The 16,379-nt window shown below is 44.9% G+C and overlaps 1 protein-coding gene and 1 long non-coding RNA gene across 4 annotated transcripts; one reads left to right on the top strand and one right to left on the bottom strand.

Moving 5' to 3' along the window:
- Positions 1-266: 266 nt before the first annotated feature.
- LOC123070923 (uncharacterized) lies at positions 267-4,815 on the bottom strand. 3 transcript variants are annotated; one of them, XR_006434004.1, is made up of 4 exons: positions 3,019-4,815; positions 2,697-2,781; positions 2,493-2,567; positions 267-2,328 (listed from the first exon to the last, which is right to left on the bottom strand). It is a non-coding gene; the product is annotated as an uncharacterized lncRNA (long non-coding RNA). The 3 variants fall into 3 exon arrangements; XR_006434003.1 differs by having other exon boundaries at positions 267-2,567; XR_006434005.1 differs by having other exon boundaries at positions 267-2,567; positions 3,506-4,813.
- Positions 4,816-5,556: 741 nt separating this feature from the next.
- LOC123067597 (uncharacterized) lies at positions 5,557-16,001 on the top strand. Its single transcript, XM_044490329.1, has 3 exons — positions 5,557-5,640; positions 5,792-5,938; positions 15,321-16,001. The coding sequence occupies exons 1-3, from the start codon at positions 5,557-5,559 to the stop codon at positions 15,999-16,001; spliced, it is 912 nt and encodes a 303-aa protein (XP_044346264.1).
- Positions 16,002-16,379: the final 378 nt, after the last annotated feature.

The raw sequence follows: 16,379 nt of genomic DNA, 5'->3' as shown, positions 1-16,379 counted from the left end.
CACTAACCACGTTGGCTGCTGATCTGTACACTCCAACTCTCCAGGGGACTGTACTGCATTACTAGATCATGAAAGACGTGCGTTGCCGCGTCCGTCCATTTCTACAATGGACCGATACGAAAGGGAAAAGTTTAATTATCATAAATTGGCCCATATATTGCAAAGTCAACAAAGGAATAAATTTAATCAGTCTGCAATGAAGCAGCACATGGAATACTTTTTTTAGGAAAGGAAAGGATTCCTTTGTCTTGTTGCGCAGGGAATCATCCGTACCGATGGAAAAGGGGTTCAAACTCTTAGCTTCAGGCATGCTAGCCGACGCACGAACGAGAATAAGATCATGATTCAGAGATGCACAGATGTGTTGCAAACCTCAAGGCAGAATGCAAAGTATTAATACTGCCAGTTCCATCCTCTTTCTTAGATTAATGCTAGGGATATATATTATATTATAAGATTTGAGCAGATTAAAGTGGTCATAGAAATCAACCCGTATAAAAAGAGAAGATATAATTTTAAACTTGAACTAATCATTTCTATGCAATCACATTAGAAATATATTTGGAAAGAAAAGCATATGAAAATACAACCAAATTTGCTAATGCAAACACCTTTGGTATTTCCAAGTGAAGGTAAATTTTCCTTTTCAAGATAAATACATGTTCTTGCCCTTGAAATTATCATTTGCATAAAAGTGGAACCTGATTGCTGGTGTAATAAGCAAAGCAATCAACATATATAATCAAAAAGAGGCAAGATCTCTACCATCTCTCATAAGAATGAGACAAAACTCAAAACTCCCTCTTTTGATGGCAATCACAAAAACTACAAATCAAATCCTCGTAGAGCAAACCACATAATCAAACATGGAAGAACATTTGTGGCCCATAACACCTCACCAAAGATGTAACTCATGGCTGCATGAGCCCCACCGTCGTCCTCGCCACCGCCGGCTATCACCATGTCTAGTAAGTTGTACCGTCCCTGTATGTTTCATTGAGATGTTCAAGAAGTTCCTTCGAGCTACAACTATTGGTGGTAGTTGCTTTCCATCTTTGAAAAGTTCACAGTTCAACCAAGAAATTATGGTAAATCTGGGAGGACAAAAGGGAATTGGAGCAAGAGTATACTCATTATTTACATATTTAACTGTAGGACTTTGACTATTTTCAACCTCTCGACATTGTGAGTAGTAGTAGTAACATGAGGAAATATGCATCTAATTAGCTGTCAAAATTCTTTTGAAGCTAGATTTGTTAAATGTAGCTTACAAATTCTTATCAACATAAATCTGTCTATGCAGATAGTGGTGATAGTCCTAAAGTTCTAGTGCCTAGAGTGTCGAGCTTTATGGACTGAATGGTTTCAACCTGAAAAGAGAAGTAGCTATTTCGGAAAACGGATATCACAACAATAGATCATGCACAAGATACATTAAATGGAGTCGAATAATTAATGCTTGAAGGTTTTAGTACTGAACTTAATTGATCATATGATTTCAAGCAAAAAATACAAGTACATCGGTAAATCCTTCAGAATTCTGCATAGTTGCTTTAGTTCTAGCAGCTATGTGGCATATGGACTGGAATAGGTTTTGTTTGCAGAAGAGTATCAGACCGAATGTGAGACACAAGAAAGTGCTTGTTGAGTGCAGGAGGAAGCTTATCTAACCTATGGGGACATAGAGGAGGCGAGGTCGTTGTCAAGGATTGAGTCGATTGCGTCAATACAGGAGGATGTCGTTGCCTGAGGAAGGTGTCATGCTTGGTCGTCGACTCATAAAGCAGGCAAAGATTATGGTGGAGCCATGGCCAACAGGGAGTGGCGCCGATCCATAGGCAATGGTTGCGATGATGCTCCTAGCAAGATCATGGGCGAGGAGAAGGAAGCACATGCCAGTGTCTCATCTTCCACGAACCCAATACGTAAAATGTGTGATAGTAAATAAGGTCACAAACTGGGGATGCAAACTATCATTTTGCAAGGACAACTTACTGAAAAACACTTCATAGACCCAATAAGGTTGATGTAGTATTATCTATGTCATACAACATATAATTTGTGTGCATTCTGCGTTCTTCATGTAAGCATCCTAATAAGTTAAGTATTTGGTTGATGGACAACTTCTTGATGACTACAAAATTTACATCCATGTAGTATTCCGTGAGAATTGATCTAAATCTTAAAAAGACATACTTTGTCAATTCACATATATCATAGGAAGAGATTCAGGATAGGATGCCTTTTCAAGTCTTGTGCCAAGAGTTCTTAACTCTAATGTAGTGCGTCTATGACTTCATGCTCCACTGCAGCATCCATGCGTGTGTCCTACCAAATTTTATTAACAGAAAGTGCCTCATGAATCTTCTGCGTGGTATTCAAACACAACACATGTGGCACATTACACAATGCTTCAGCCCAGATGCATAGGCTCGGCTGAGAGGATACGTGAAGTATAACGACCATGAGGAGAGGGACTACATTACAATTACCCTTGATTTTCGGATCAAGATGAGTAGGCGGGTCACAGGGAGCACGACAAGAAGTGTAGGCTGTAGCTCCGCTGCCTAGAGTGAGGAGACAAAGATGGCGGCTGAGAGTATCGAAGTAGCAGACTTGAATAATTTCTTGAAAACTTGAAAAACATGAAAGTAGTGTGCAGTGCCGAATTCCTATAAATTAGTATCTTAATATACCTTAGATGCTAGTTCTTGAACCATTTGATGTAAATTTCACATCTCTTCAGTATACTTCGATAGCTTCAACTCTCTGCTAGCATAACTGCAAAATGAGAACATGACTCAGTTACAAAGTATACTTCGATAGTTTCTATTTATGCACACAGTTCAAAACAACAAGAAGGCATATAGCTATTCCTCACAAATCATGACTTTCTGTATTAAATCGGATCTCATTTTACCACCGTGAAGAATGTGCTCTTCTTTAAATCCAGCATAATTTTTGCCACACCAAGAGAAAATGACATTGCTACTAAGCTTAAATAGTTAGAAAAATTACTTATTTACAAACACATCTTGGCATGGTGTGAGTCATCTTGGAAAACTCCTCTTTGCCATCGTGATCGAGCCTCGTCCCACTTCGCGGGGAAAGGCACGACCGATGTGGAGGTAGATCAAAAGCGTGGCGGACATCATGCACCAAGTAATTTTTAGTCCAGAAATAAATATTGGTGGTTGTACTTCACATCATTACATCTGAGTTGAGCAACAGCAAAGAAGACTCCTGAGATAATATACCGCTCAATTGCTCATGCATGTGTTGATTAACCAAAGCTTGTGGCAAAAACGAAAAGCAAACCAGTTATGAACCTTTGTGTCAAAATATGGGGGTACACAAGCAGAAACAATGTCTGACTTTCATTAGCTCATGTTAACCCAGTCAAAAATTCAACACAAAAAGACAACTGAATGTTGAAGCTAGGCCGCATAACGTCCCAACCATTTTGGTACTAAATTGAGAGACTACCTGAGAAGCATTATCATACCTAGAACATAAGCTATATCGGGGGTCTGAGGAACCTCACAGCTTCTTCTGGCAAAGTGATACTGCCTTCACAATAAGTACTCGATGAGTAAAACTATGTGAATTTAGTGCCTGCCACGTGGCGGGCCTTGTGGATCTGTAGAGCATTTGTTTGTTATCAGAGCCATTTTCTTTGCATCGTATAAGAAAAATGTAATATTGTCCTAGTGTTGTGCCATAGCTTCGAAAACAGCAGTCGTCATATTACATGGCTTCTAAAGATTCCAAAGGTTCCAGAAATCGCATCTTCTATGCCAGTAACATGAACGAATTTGTGGGTCCAACCAAATCAGCAGTCAGTCAGGCTGTTTGCAAACCAAGTATATATTGTCCATGTAGGCATTAGCATCAGCCGAAATTGACCCTGATAATATAACAGGGAGCGGGGATTGCTCCTTGTGGATGAGGTGAGATCTCCATTCTTTAATAAGTTTGGGTTGCAAATTTCATAATAGCGTACATGCTCATTTTCTTATTTGTTTTTCAGGTTCACGTTGTCCCTGCTCATATGTTCAGAACGGTCATCAGCATTACCAAGTCTTGGATATAGAGGGGTGGGGTGATGGAAAGATTAACCTGCACGTTGCCTTCCACGCACGGTTGGTTGGCGTCCTTCCCGGCGCCGTTCGCCTGCACGACCGCATCGACCTCCTCGAGCTTTCTCTTCTGGCCGCTTTCGGCCTCGACAACCTCTCAGGGCGCCTCTTCCTTCGTGGGGGCAGCGGCAGCAGGCTCACATACATCGTCTTCCGAGACCAGATCGAGAAAGCGATTCATAGAAAACAGGGGATGCACGGATGGAGGAGAGGTACACAGACCTGTCGATGATGGAGGAAGTGACTCCGGCCGCCGCCATCGCCATGATCCCTTCTTTTCGTGCGAGGTTTGGAGACTCGGTCTAGAAGGGCAGAGATCCGAGCGGCTCCACTTTGCATGATGTGCTTGGCAATCCGTTTGGGCCGTCGTTGCCATCGTCAGCACTCTCTTTCTCTCTCCACGGTGAGCCGGTGACGATGGCAGAGGCGGCGCACCTGAGGGGTCGGGGGTGTGGAAGTGCGAGGCGTGTGCGGGAAGGGGAGGGGAAGTGGATGGGGGCTACGAAGACCCACAACAGAATCCTTTTTTTCAGGGGGCAGAGCAGAATCAAGTTCATTCGTTCGGCATCCAACGTTGGAGAATGTCAGCGAACGAGAAGCTTTGGATTTGGCCACGGAAATAGCTGCCCAAGGACAAACCGAACCGGCCCAGTATCAGCCCATGCGGAGAAAAAGTGCCTTGGACGGCCAGGGATGGCTGATATGCGCGATCCGACGGCCTAAATCTGTGGGTGCGTGAGAAGGCTCGGAAAAGGTTCAGTTTTACTGTTCTTAATTATTTCTGTTTTTCGAGAAGATTGTACTTTATTATTAATTCACATGATTTTTTTTCTGAAGCACTATAAACAGACATCATTTAATAAAATTAATATCATTTGGTCGAATCATATGGACTGGTACTGGTGTGAACTCCATTCTACTGAGTATATATCCATGCATGCACAAATTGTCTTTTGCATTAATTAATCATTTGTGTGTTGCAGGGCCAAATGATCAGAAGAAGTGACCATCGCAAGGCACATGGTTGCTCCAGACTCTAGTCTATTATAAAGGAGTAAATTGCACAGAAGTACCACAATTGGGGCATTGGAAGCAGATTGGTACCAAGATTGGTAATTTTTACATGTCAGTACCAAGATTGGGGCGAGCCGTTGCAAAAAAGACTAAAAGTGTGTTTTATACGTATTGACAGAAAAGCTGACCGGTTGGGCCCGCCCGTCAGGCGACACGCTGGCCAGTGCGCGCGTGCCCGCGCGCTGACTGGGACGAGGCCGGCTCCCGTTTAGGGCGCCGCTGGTGCGGTCGAGCCACACCCCCGCTCACTCCCCCCGCTCTGCTCTGCGTTCTTCTTCCTTCTCTCTGCCTCGCCGCCGGCTGCGCCCGCCCCCGCCGGACGCCACACGACGCTGCCGCAGCCATGGTTTTTGAAGACGAGAGCAGCGACGAGAACTCAAGCCTCCCGTACATGCACTCCGAAACCTCCACCGATGGGCTCAATCAGGTCAGTTACTCCATTGGAGCTAGGGTTAGGGCTAGGTTTAGGAAAATTTTGGGATTTTTCTGTCTAGGTGGTCTTTGCTGTGAGGATTTCGTTTGATTTGCTTTGTCCTCGTCCTCTGCACATGATGCTAACTTGGATTTTGCTTGGGCAGGTGCCTTTCTCTCTTCAGGACCCGGATTACAATGGTCTTGAGCTAGATCTGATAGTGCTGTGCGAGAAGCATGGGAAGCCATCAGAGAGGCTTGTTGCATTTGAAGGAACAATGACTGGGAGAAGGTTCTTAGCATGTGCAGAGCCGGTAATTTTCTTGCCTTACTGATTATGCACAGGATATGTTCATTGGAAGTCACATAGTCTTGTTTGCCAATTGTTATTCAGTTATGTGATTGGTAATTTTGTTAGTCATATATGTCATACTGTAGTGCTCATTGTAGGAATGGTGAATATTATGGTCAGTAGAGTGCATTTAGGCTAAATATAGGCTCAAGCATGCTCTGTTGTGTGCACATGAATGCTCTGTTGTATGCAATGTTGCTTATGTTGGGGAACGTTGCAGAAAACAAAAATTTTCCTACTCGTTTCACCAAGATCATCTAGGAGTTCATCTAGCAATGAGTGATTAGATGCATCTACATACCTTTGTAGATCACGAGCGGAAGCGTTCAAAAGAACGGTGATGATGTAGTCGTACTCGACGTGATCCAAATCACCGATGACCAGCGCCGAACGGACGGCACCTCCGCGTTCAACACACGTACGGAACAGCCACGTCTCCTCCTTCTTGATCCAGCAAGGGAGGGAGGAGAGGTTGAGGGAGATGGCACCAGCAGCAGCACGACGGCGTGGTGTTGATGGAGCTGCAGTACTCCGGCAGAGCTTCGCTAAGCACTATGGAGGTGGATGAGGTGTTGGGGAGGGAGAAGGAGGCAACCAAAGGCCAAGGCGTTCAGGTATGAAGTCCCTCCTCTCCCCCACTATATATAGGAGGGCCAAGGGGGGGTGGCCGGCCCTAGGAGATCCAATCTCCTAGGGGGTGCGGCGGCCAAGGGGGGGTTTCCCTCCCCCCCCCCAAGGCACCTAGGAGGTGCCTTCCCCTCCTAGGACTCTTTCCCCCTTAAACCCTAGGCGCATGGGCCTATGTGGGGCTGGTGCCCTTGGCCCATTAGGCCAAGGCGCACCCCCTAACAGCCCATGTGCCCCCCCGGGACAGGTGGACCCACCCGGTGGACCCCCGGGACCCTTCCGGTGGTCCCGGTACAATACCGATAACCCCGAAACTTGTCCCGGTGCCCAAAACAGGACTTCCCATATATAAATCTTTACCTCCGGACCATTTCGGAACTCCTCGTGACGTCCGGGATCTCATCCGGGACTCCGAACAACATTCGGGTTACTGCATATACATATCCCTACAACCCTAGCGTAACTGAACCTTAAGTGTGTAGACCCTACGGGTTCGGGAGACAAGCAGACATGACCGAGACGACTCTCCGGTCAATAACCAACAGCGGGATCTGGATACCCATGTTGGCTCCCACATGCTCCACGATGATCTCATCGGATGAACCATGATGTCGAGGATTCTATCAACCCCGTACGCTATTCCTTTTGTCTATCGATATGTTACTTGCCCGAGATTCGATCGTCGGTATCCCAATACCTCGTTCAATCTCGTTACCGGCAAGTCACTTTACTCGTCCGTAATGCATGATCCCGTGACCAGACACTTGGTCACTCTGAGCTCATTATGATGATGCATTACCGAGTGGGCCCAGTGATACCTCTCCGTCATACGGAGTGACAAATCCCAGTCTTGATCCATGTCACCCAACAGACACTTTCGGAGATACCCGTAGTCTACCTTTATAGTCACCCAGTTACGTTGTGACGTTTGGCATACCCAAAGCACTCCTACGGTATCCGGGAGTTACACGATCTCATGGTCTAAGGAAAAGATACTTGACATTGGAAAACTCTAGCAAACGAACTATACGATCTTGTGCTATGTTTAGGATTGGGTCTTGTCCATCACATCATTCTCCTAATGATGTGATCTCGTTATCAATGACATCCAGTGTCCATAGTCAGGAAACCATGACTATCTGTTGATCAATGAGCTAGTCAACTAGAGGCTCACTAGGGACATGTTGATGTCTGCTATTCACACATGCATTACGATTTCCGGATAACACAATTATAGCATGAATAAAGACAATTATCATGAACAAGGAAATATAATAATAATACTTTTATTATTGCCTCTAGGGCATATTTCCAACAGTCTCCCACTTGCACTAGAGTCAATAATCTAGTTACATTGTGATGAATCGAACACCCATGGAATTCTGGTGTTGATCATGTTTTGCTCTAGGGAGAGGTTTAGTCAACGGATCTGCTACATTCAGGTCCGTATGCACTTTACAAATCTCTATGTCTCCATCTTGAACATTTTCACGAATGGAGTTGAAGCGACGCTTGATGTGCCTTGTCTTCTTGTGAAACCTGGGCTCCTTGGCAAGTGCAATAGCGCTAGTGTTGTCACAGAAGAGCTTGATCGGCCCCGACGCATTGGGTATGACTCCTAGGTCGGTGATGAACTCCTTCACCCATATTGCTTCATGTGCTGCCTCCGAGGCTGCCATGTACTCCGCTTCACATGTAGATCCCGCCACGACGCTTTGCTTGCAACTGCACCAGCTTACTGCCCCACCATTCAAAATATACACGTATCCGGTTTGTGACTTAGAGTCATCCAGATCTGTGTCGAAGCTAGCGTCGACGTAACCCTTTACGACGAGCTCTTCGTCACCTCCATAAACGAGAAACATTTCCTTAGTCCTTTTCAGGTACTTCAGGATATTCTTGACCGCTGTCCAGTGTTCCTTGCCGGGATTACTTTGGTACCTTCCTACCAAACTTACGGCAAGGTTTACATCAGGTCTGGTACACAGCATGGCATACATAATAGAACCTATGGCTGAGGCATAGGGGATGACGCTCATCTCTTCTATATCTTCTGCCGTGGTCGGACATTGAGCTGAGCTCAATTTCATACCTTGCAACACAGGCAAGAACCCTTTCTTGGATTGATCCATATTGAACTTCTTCAATATCTTATCAAGGTATGTGCTTTGTGAAAGACCTATGAGGTGTCTTGATCTATCTCTATAGATTTTGATGCCTAATATATAAGCAGCTTCTCCAAGGTCCTTCATTGAAAAACCTTTATTCAAGTAGGCCTTGATGTTGTCCAAGAGTTCTATATCATTTCCCATCAAAAGTATGTCATCTACATATAATATGAGAGATGCTACAGAGCTCCCACTCACTTTCTTGTAAACGCAGGCTTCTCCATAAGTCTGTGTAAACCCAAACGCTTTGATCATCTCATCAAAGCGAATGTTCCAACTCCGAGATGCTTGCACCAGCCCATAAATCGAGCGTTGGAGCTTGCACACTTTGTCAGCATTCTTAGGATCGACAAAACCTTCCGGTTGTATCATATACAATTCTTCCTTAAGGAAACCATTAAGGAATGCCGTTTTGACGTCCATTTGCCATATTTCGTAATCATAGAATGCGGCAATTGCTAACATGATTCGGACGGACTTCAGCTTCGCTACCGGTGAGAAAGTCTCATCGTAGTCAACCCCTTGAACTTGTCGATAACCCTTAGCGACAAGCCGAGCTTTATAGATGGTCACATTACCATCCGCGTCTGTCTTCTTCTTAAAGATCCATTTATATTCTATGGCTCACCGCTCAACGGGCAAGTCAGTCAAAGTCCATACTTTGTTTTCATACATGGATCCTATCTCGGATTTCATGGCTTCCAGCCATTTGTCGGAATCCGGTCCCGCCATCGCTTCTTCATAGTTCGAAGGTTCGCCGTTGTCTAACAACATGATTTCCAAGACAGGGTTGCCGTACCACTCTGGTGCGGAACGTGTCCTTGTGGACCTTCGAATTTCAGTAGGAGCTTGATCAGAAGTATCTTGATCATTATCATTAACTTCCTCTCTAGTCGGTGTTGGCACCTCAGGAACATTTTCTTGAGTTGCGCCATTTTCCGGTTCAAGAGGTGATACTTCATCAAGCTCTACTTTCCTCCCACTTACTTCTTTCGAGAGAAACTCTTTCTCCAGAAAGGACCCATTCTTGGCAACAAAGATCTTGCCTTCGGATCTGAGGTAGAAGGTGTACCCAATAGTTTCTTTTGGGTATCCTATGAAGACGCATTTTTCCGATTTGGGTTCGAGCTTTTCAGGTTGTAGTTTCTTGACATAAGCATCGCATCCCCAAACTTTTAGAAACGACAGCTTAGGTTTCTTCCCAAACCATAATTCATACGGTGTCGTCTCAACGGATTTCGACGGAGCCCTATTTAAAGTGAATGCGGCAGTCTCTAAAGCATAGCCCCAAAAAGAAAGCGGTAAATCGGTAAGAGACATCATAGATCGCATCATATCTAACAGAGTGCGATTACGACGTTCGGACACACCATTACGCTGAGGTGTTCCAGGCGGCGTGAGTTGTGAAACTATTCCACATTTTCTTAAGTGTGCCCCAAACTCGTGACTCAAGTATTCTCCTCCACGATCTGATCGTAGAAACTTGATTTTCCTGTCACGTTGATTTTCAACCTCACTCTGAAATTCCTTGAACTTTTCAAAGGTTTCAGACTTGTGTTTCATTAAGTAGATATACCCATACCTACTTAAATCATCAGTGAGGGTGAGAACATAACGATAGCCACCGCGAGCCTCAACACTCATCGGACCGCACACATCAGTATGTATGATTTCCAATAAGTCGGTTGCTCGCTCCATTGTTCCTGAGAATGGAGTCTTGGTCATTTTACCCATAAGGCATGGTTCGCACGTGTCAAATGATTCATAATCAAGAGACTCTAAAAGTCCATCAGCATGGAGCTTCTTCATGCGTTTGACACCTATGTGACCAAGGCGGCAGTGCCACAGGTATGTGGGACTATCATTATCAACCTTACTTCTTTTGGTACTCACATTATGAATATGTGTAGCATCACGTTCGAGATTCATAAGGAATAAACCATTCACCATAGGAGCATGACCATAAAACATATCTCTCATAAAAATGGAACAACCATTATTCTCAGATTTAAAAGAGTAGCCATCTCGAATTAAACGAGATCCCGATACAATGTTCATGCTCAAAGCTGGCACTAAATAACAATTATTAAGGTTTAAAACTAATCCCGAAGGAAGATGCAGAGGCAGCGTGCCGACGGCGATCACATTGACCTTGGAACCATTCCCGACGCGCATCGTCACCTCGTCCTTTGCCAGTTTCCGTTTATTCCGCAGCCCCTGCTTTGAGTTACAAATGTGAGCAACTGCACCGGTATCAAATACCCAGGAGCCACTACGGGCACTAGTAAGGTACACATCAATTACATGTATATCACATATACCTTTTGTTTTGCCGGCCTTCTTATCCGCTAAGTACTTAGGGCAGTTCCGCTTCCAGTGACCGCTTCCCTTGCAATAAAAGCACTCAGTCTCGGGCTTGGGTCCATTCTTTGGCTTCTTCCCGGCAGCTTGCTTGCCGGGCGCGGCAACCTCCTTGCCGTCCTTCTTGAAGTTCTTTTTACCCTTGCCTTTCTTGAACTTAGTGGTTTTATTGACCATCAACACTTGATGTTCCTTCCTGACTTCTACCTCTGCTGATTTCAGCATCGCAAATACTTCAGGAATGGTCTTTTCCATCCCCTGCATATTGAAGTTCATCACAAAGCTCTTGTAGCTTGGTGGAAGCGACTGGAGGATTCTGTCAATGACCGCATCATCCGGGAGATTAACTCCCAGCTGAGTCAAGCGGTTATGCAACCCAGACATAGTGAGTATGTGCTCACTGACAGAACTGTTTTCCTCCATCTTACAGCTGAAGAATTTGTCGGAGACTTCATATCTCTCGACCCGGGCATGAGCTTGGAAAACCATTTTCAGCTCTTCGAACATCTCATATGCTCCATGTCTCTCAAAACGTTTTTGGAGCCCCGGCTCTAGGCTGTAAAGCATGCCGCACTGAACGAGGGAGTAGTCATCGGAACGTGCCTGCCAAGCGTTCATAACGTCTTGTTCTGCAGGGAGAACGGGTGCGTCACCAAGCGGTGCTTGTAGGACATAATCTTTCTTGGCAGCTATGAGGATGATCCTCAGGTTCCGGACCCAGTCCGTATAGTTGCTGCCATCGTCTTTCAGCTTAGTTTTCTCTAGGAACGCGTTGAAGTTGAGGACTACGTTGGCCATTTGATCTACAAGACATATTGCAAAGATTTTAGACTAAGTTCATGATAATTAAGTTCAACTAATCAAATTATTAGTGAACTCCCACTTAGATTAGACATCCCTCTAGTCGTCTAAGTATTACATGATCCGAGTTAAACTAGACCGTGTCCGATCATCACGTGAGACGGACTAGTCAACATCGGTGAACATCTTCATGTTGATCGTATCTTCTATACGACTCATGCTCGACCTTTCGGTCCTCTGTGTTCCGAGGCCATGTCTGTACATGCTAGGCTCGTCAAGTCAACCTAAGTGTTTGCATGTGTAAATCTGTCTTACACCCGTTGTATGTGAACGTCTGAATAAAACACCCGATCATCACGTGGTGTTTTGAAACAGCGAACTGTCGCAACGGTGCACAGTTAGGGGGAACACTTCTTGAATTTATTGTGAGGGATCATCTTATTTACTACCTTCGTTCTAAGTAAACAAGATGCAAAACATGATAAACATCACATGCAATCAAATAATAAACATGACATGATATGGCCAATATCACACAGCTCCTTTGATCTCCATCTTGGGGCTCCATGATCATCTTGTCACCGGCTTGACACCATGATCTCCATCATCATGATCTCCATCATCGTGTCTCCATGAAGTTGCTCGCCAACTATTACTTCTACTACTATGGCTAACGCGTTTAGCAATAAAGTAAAGTAATTTACATGGCGTTTCTTGATGACACGCAGGTCATATAAAAGAATAAAGACAACTCCTATGGCTCCTGCCGATTGTCATACTCATCGACATGCAAGTCGTGAATCCTATTACAATAGCATGAACATCTCATACATCACATATAGATCATTCATCATTCATCACAACTTTGGCCATATCATATCACAAACCACTTGCTGCAAAAACAAGTTAGACGTCCTCTAATTTTTGTTGCAAGTTTTACGTGGCTGAATTAGGGTTCTAGCAAGAACGTTTTCTTACCTACGTTAAAGCCACAACGTGATTTGTCAACTTCTATTTACCCTTCATAAGGACCCTGTTCATCGATTCCGCTCCAACTAAAGTAGGAGAGACAGACACCCGCCAGCCACCTTATGCAACTAGTGCATGTTAGTCGGTGGAACCGGTCTCACGTAAGCGTACGTGTAAGGTTGGTCCGGGCCGCTTCATCCCACAATACCGCTGAAGCAAGAAAGGACTAGTAACGGCAAGAAAGTTGACAAATCTACGCCCACAACAAATTGTGTTCTACTCGCGCAAGAAGAACTACGCATAGACCTAGCTCATGATGCCACTGTTGGGGAACGTTGCAGAAAACAAAAATTTTCCTACTCGTTTCACCAAGATCATCTAGGAGTTCATCTAGCAACGAGTGATTAGATGCATCTACATACCTTTGTAGATCACGAGCGGAAGCGTTCAAAAGAACGGTGATGATGTAGTCGTACTCGACGTGATCCAAATCACCGATGACCAGCGCCGAACGGACGGCACCTCCGCGTTCAACACACGTACGGAACAGCCACGTCTCCTCCTTCTTGATCCAGCAAGGGAGGGAGGAGAGGTTGAGGGAGATGGCACCAGCAGCAGCACGACGGCGTGGTGTTGATGGAGCTGCAGTACTCCGGCAGAGCTTCGCTAAGCACTATGGAGGTGGATGAGGTGTTGGGGAGGGAGAAGGAGGCAACCAAAGGCCAAGGCATTCAGGTATGAAGTCCCTCCTCTCCCCCACTATATATAGGAGGGCCAAGGGGGGGTGGCCGGCCCTAGGAGATCCAATCTCCTAGGGGGTGCGGCGGCCAAGGGGGGGTTTCCCTCCCCCCCCAAGGCACCTAGGAGGTGCCTTCCCCTCCTAGGACTCTTTCCCCCTTAAACCCTAGGCGCATGGGCCTATGTGGGGCTGGTGCCCTTGGCCCATTAGGCCAAGGCGCACCCCCTTACAGCCCATGTGGCCCCCCGGGACAGGTGGACCCACCCGGTGGACCCTCGGGACCCTTCCGGTGGTCCCGGTACAATACCGATAACCCCGAAACTTGTCCCTGTGCCCGAAACAGGACTTCCCATATATAAATCTTTACCTCCGGACCATTCCGGAACTCCTCGTGACGTCCGGGATCTCATCCGGGACTCCGAACAACATTCGGGTTACTGCATATACATATCCCTACAACCCTAGCGTAACTGAACCTTAAGTGTGTAGACCCTACGGGTTCGGGAGACAAGCAGACATGACCGAAACGACTCTCCGGTCAATAACCAACAGCGGGATCTGGATACCCATGTTGGCTCCCACATGCTCCACGATGATCTCATCGGATGAACCACGATGTCGAGGATTCTATCAACCCCGTACGCTATTCCCTTTGTCTATCGATATGTTACTTGCCCGAGATTCGATCGTCGGTATCCCAATACCTCGTTCAATCTCGTTACCGGCAAGTCACTTTACTCGTACCGTAATGCATGATCTCGTGACCAGACACTTGGTCACTCTGAGCTCATTATGATGATGCATTACCGAGTGGGCCCAGTGATACCTCTCCGTCATACGGAGTGACAAATCCCAGTCTTGATCCATGTCACCCAACAGACACTTTCGGAGATACCCGTAGTCTACCTTTATAGTCACCCAGTTACGTTGTGACGTTTGGCATACCCAAAGCACTCCTACGGTATCCGGGAGTTACACGATCTCATGGTCTAAGGAAAAGATACTTGACATTGGAAAACTCTAGCAAACGAACTATACGATCTTGTGCTATGTTTAGGATTGGGTCTTGTCCATCACATCATTCTCCTAATGATGTGATCTCGTTATCAATGACATCCAGTGTCCATAGTCAGGAAACCATGACTATCTGTTGATCAACGAGCTAGTCAACTAGAGGCTCACTAGGGACATGTTGATGTCTGCTATTCACACATGCATTACGATTTCCGGATAACACAATTATAGCATGAATAAAGACAATTATCATGAACAAGGAAATATAATAATAATACTTTTATTATTGCCTCTAGGGCATATTTCCAACAGCTTAGTACTCACATTAGCCATTAGCTGATGTGTGACTCTTAATAAGTAACTGTTGCTTACTGCTGATAGTAGGTACTGTCATTAGCTAGTTTGTTCCTGCAGGCTAATGTAGTGTATTTAGCTAGGCTAATGTAGGATTCCATTATATTAATGGCCAATTGTAAGTTGGTTATTATGCAAAGTTGAATGTAGTGTTACTCTGCTAATTATATACTGATCACCCTCTTGCTTAGCACATGGATGTGCAAATTCAGTGTTGGTCAGTACCAACATTAGCTACTGGCATGAACTAATTGTTGCTTACTACTATTAGTAGTTGTATTGTACTAAATTTTGCCTTGTTATTTTTCCAGGAAGGTCAGAATTGTGGGTTTGTTCAGTGGGTTGATGAGCAGTGGCCCCCAACAATGGAGAATGCATTGCTGAAGCTTTGGTCAATGGTTGAAGAGAGCAAGTCTGCTAGGGTGGATGATAATCTTCAAAGTTCTTTAACTATTCACCATTTGACAGAAGAAAATAAGAAGCTGGATGCACAATATGACAAGTTAGTGAAAGATGTGCATCAACTTGTGGACTTTCAGCAGGATAGGGTTGTGGATTTCAGTTATCTGCAGTCAGCTGTCACATATCAGCACCAATGCAGAGCTGAATTGGTGGCTGGTATGAATGCAAAAATGGCAAAGAAAGATGCAGCTCTAGAGAAGCTTCAACAGAAGTTTGAAATCCTGTGCAACCTGACAAGTGCTCAAGCAACTGCCATCCAAAACCTCAAGTTGAAGAATATGAAAGAGAAGCAATTGAGGATTGAGGCTCAAGAGAATTTGGAGCTGAAGAATGCAGAGTTCACAAAGTTTGAGGAGAAGCTCACCCAAGAGAAGCTAGAGTTGAAGTTCCAGGTTGCTGGTCTGCTGAAGCTTAAGGAAAACCATAAAGAAGAGAAGCAGATGCAAGAGTTTAAGATTACTGAGCTCATGAAGGCAGAGGAGAAGCTGAAGGAGAAGATCAAGGGGATCCAGGCCATCTTGGAGAACTGAACAAGATGAATTAAGATTAGTGGGCATTGCAGACCTTTTGGGAAGGATGGCTGTGCAATGGCCTAGTAACTTAGAATTATGGTAGTGTAATGTATGGTTCTAGAACTAATTGTGAACTCTGGCTGTTTATGTACCTACTAATATGCTATTCATCCTTTTGTGAGAAAAGGATGGATTGTGCATTTGAACTCCACTATGTAATGTGAACAATGGTTGTGTATTCCTATAATGTGTTGAACTCCAGTTAGTATCATTTGCTTATGTTAGACTGAAAATGATGGTTAAATGCATTTGAGGAATAGTTACATATGTTAGAGTGATGCTTAAATGCTTAAATGCATTTGCAAAAGGAATAGTTTTAGGTGGTTCCGTCGACCC

The sequence above is a fragment of the Triticum aestivum genome, chromosome 3B (genome assembly GCF_018294505.1).
Source record: "Triticum aestivum cultivar Chinese Spring chromosome 3B, IWGSC CS RefSeq v2.1, whole genome shotgun sequence".
NCBI lineage: Eukaryota > Viridiplantae > Streptophyta > Magnoliopsida > Poales > Poaceae > Triticum > Triticum aestivum.
This window is presented reverse-complemented; position numbering and strand designations above follow the sequence as displayed.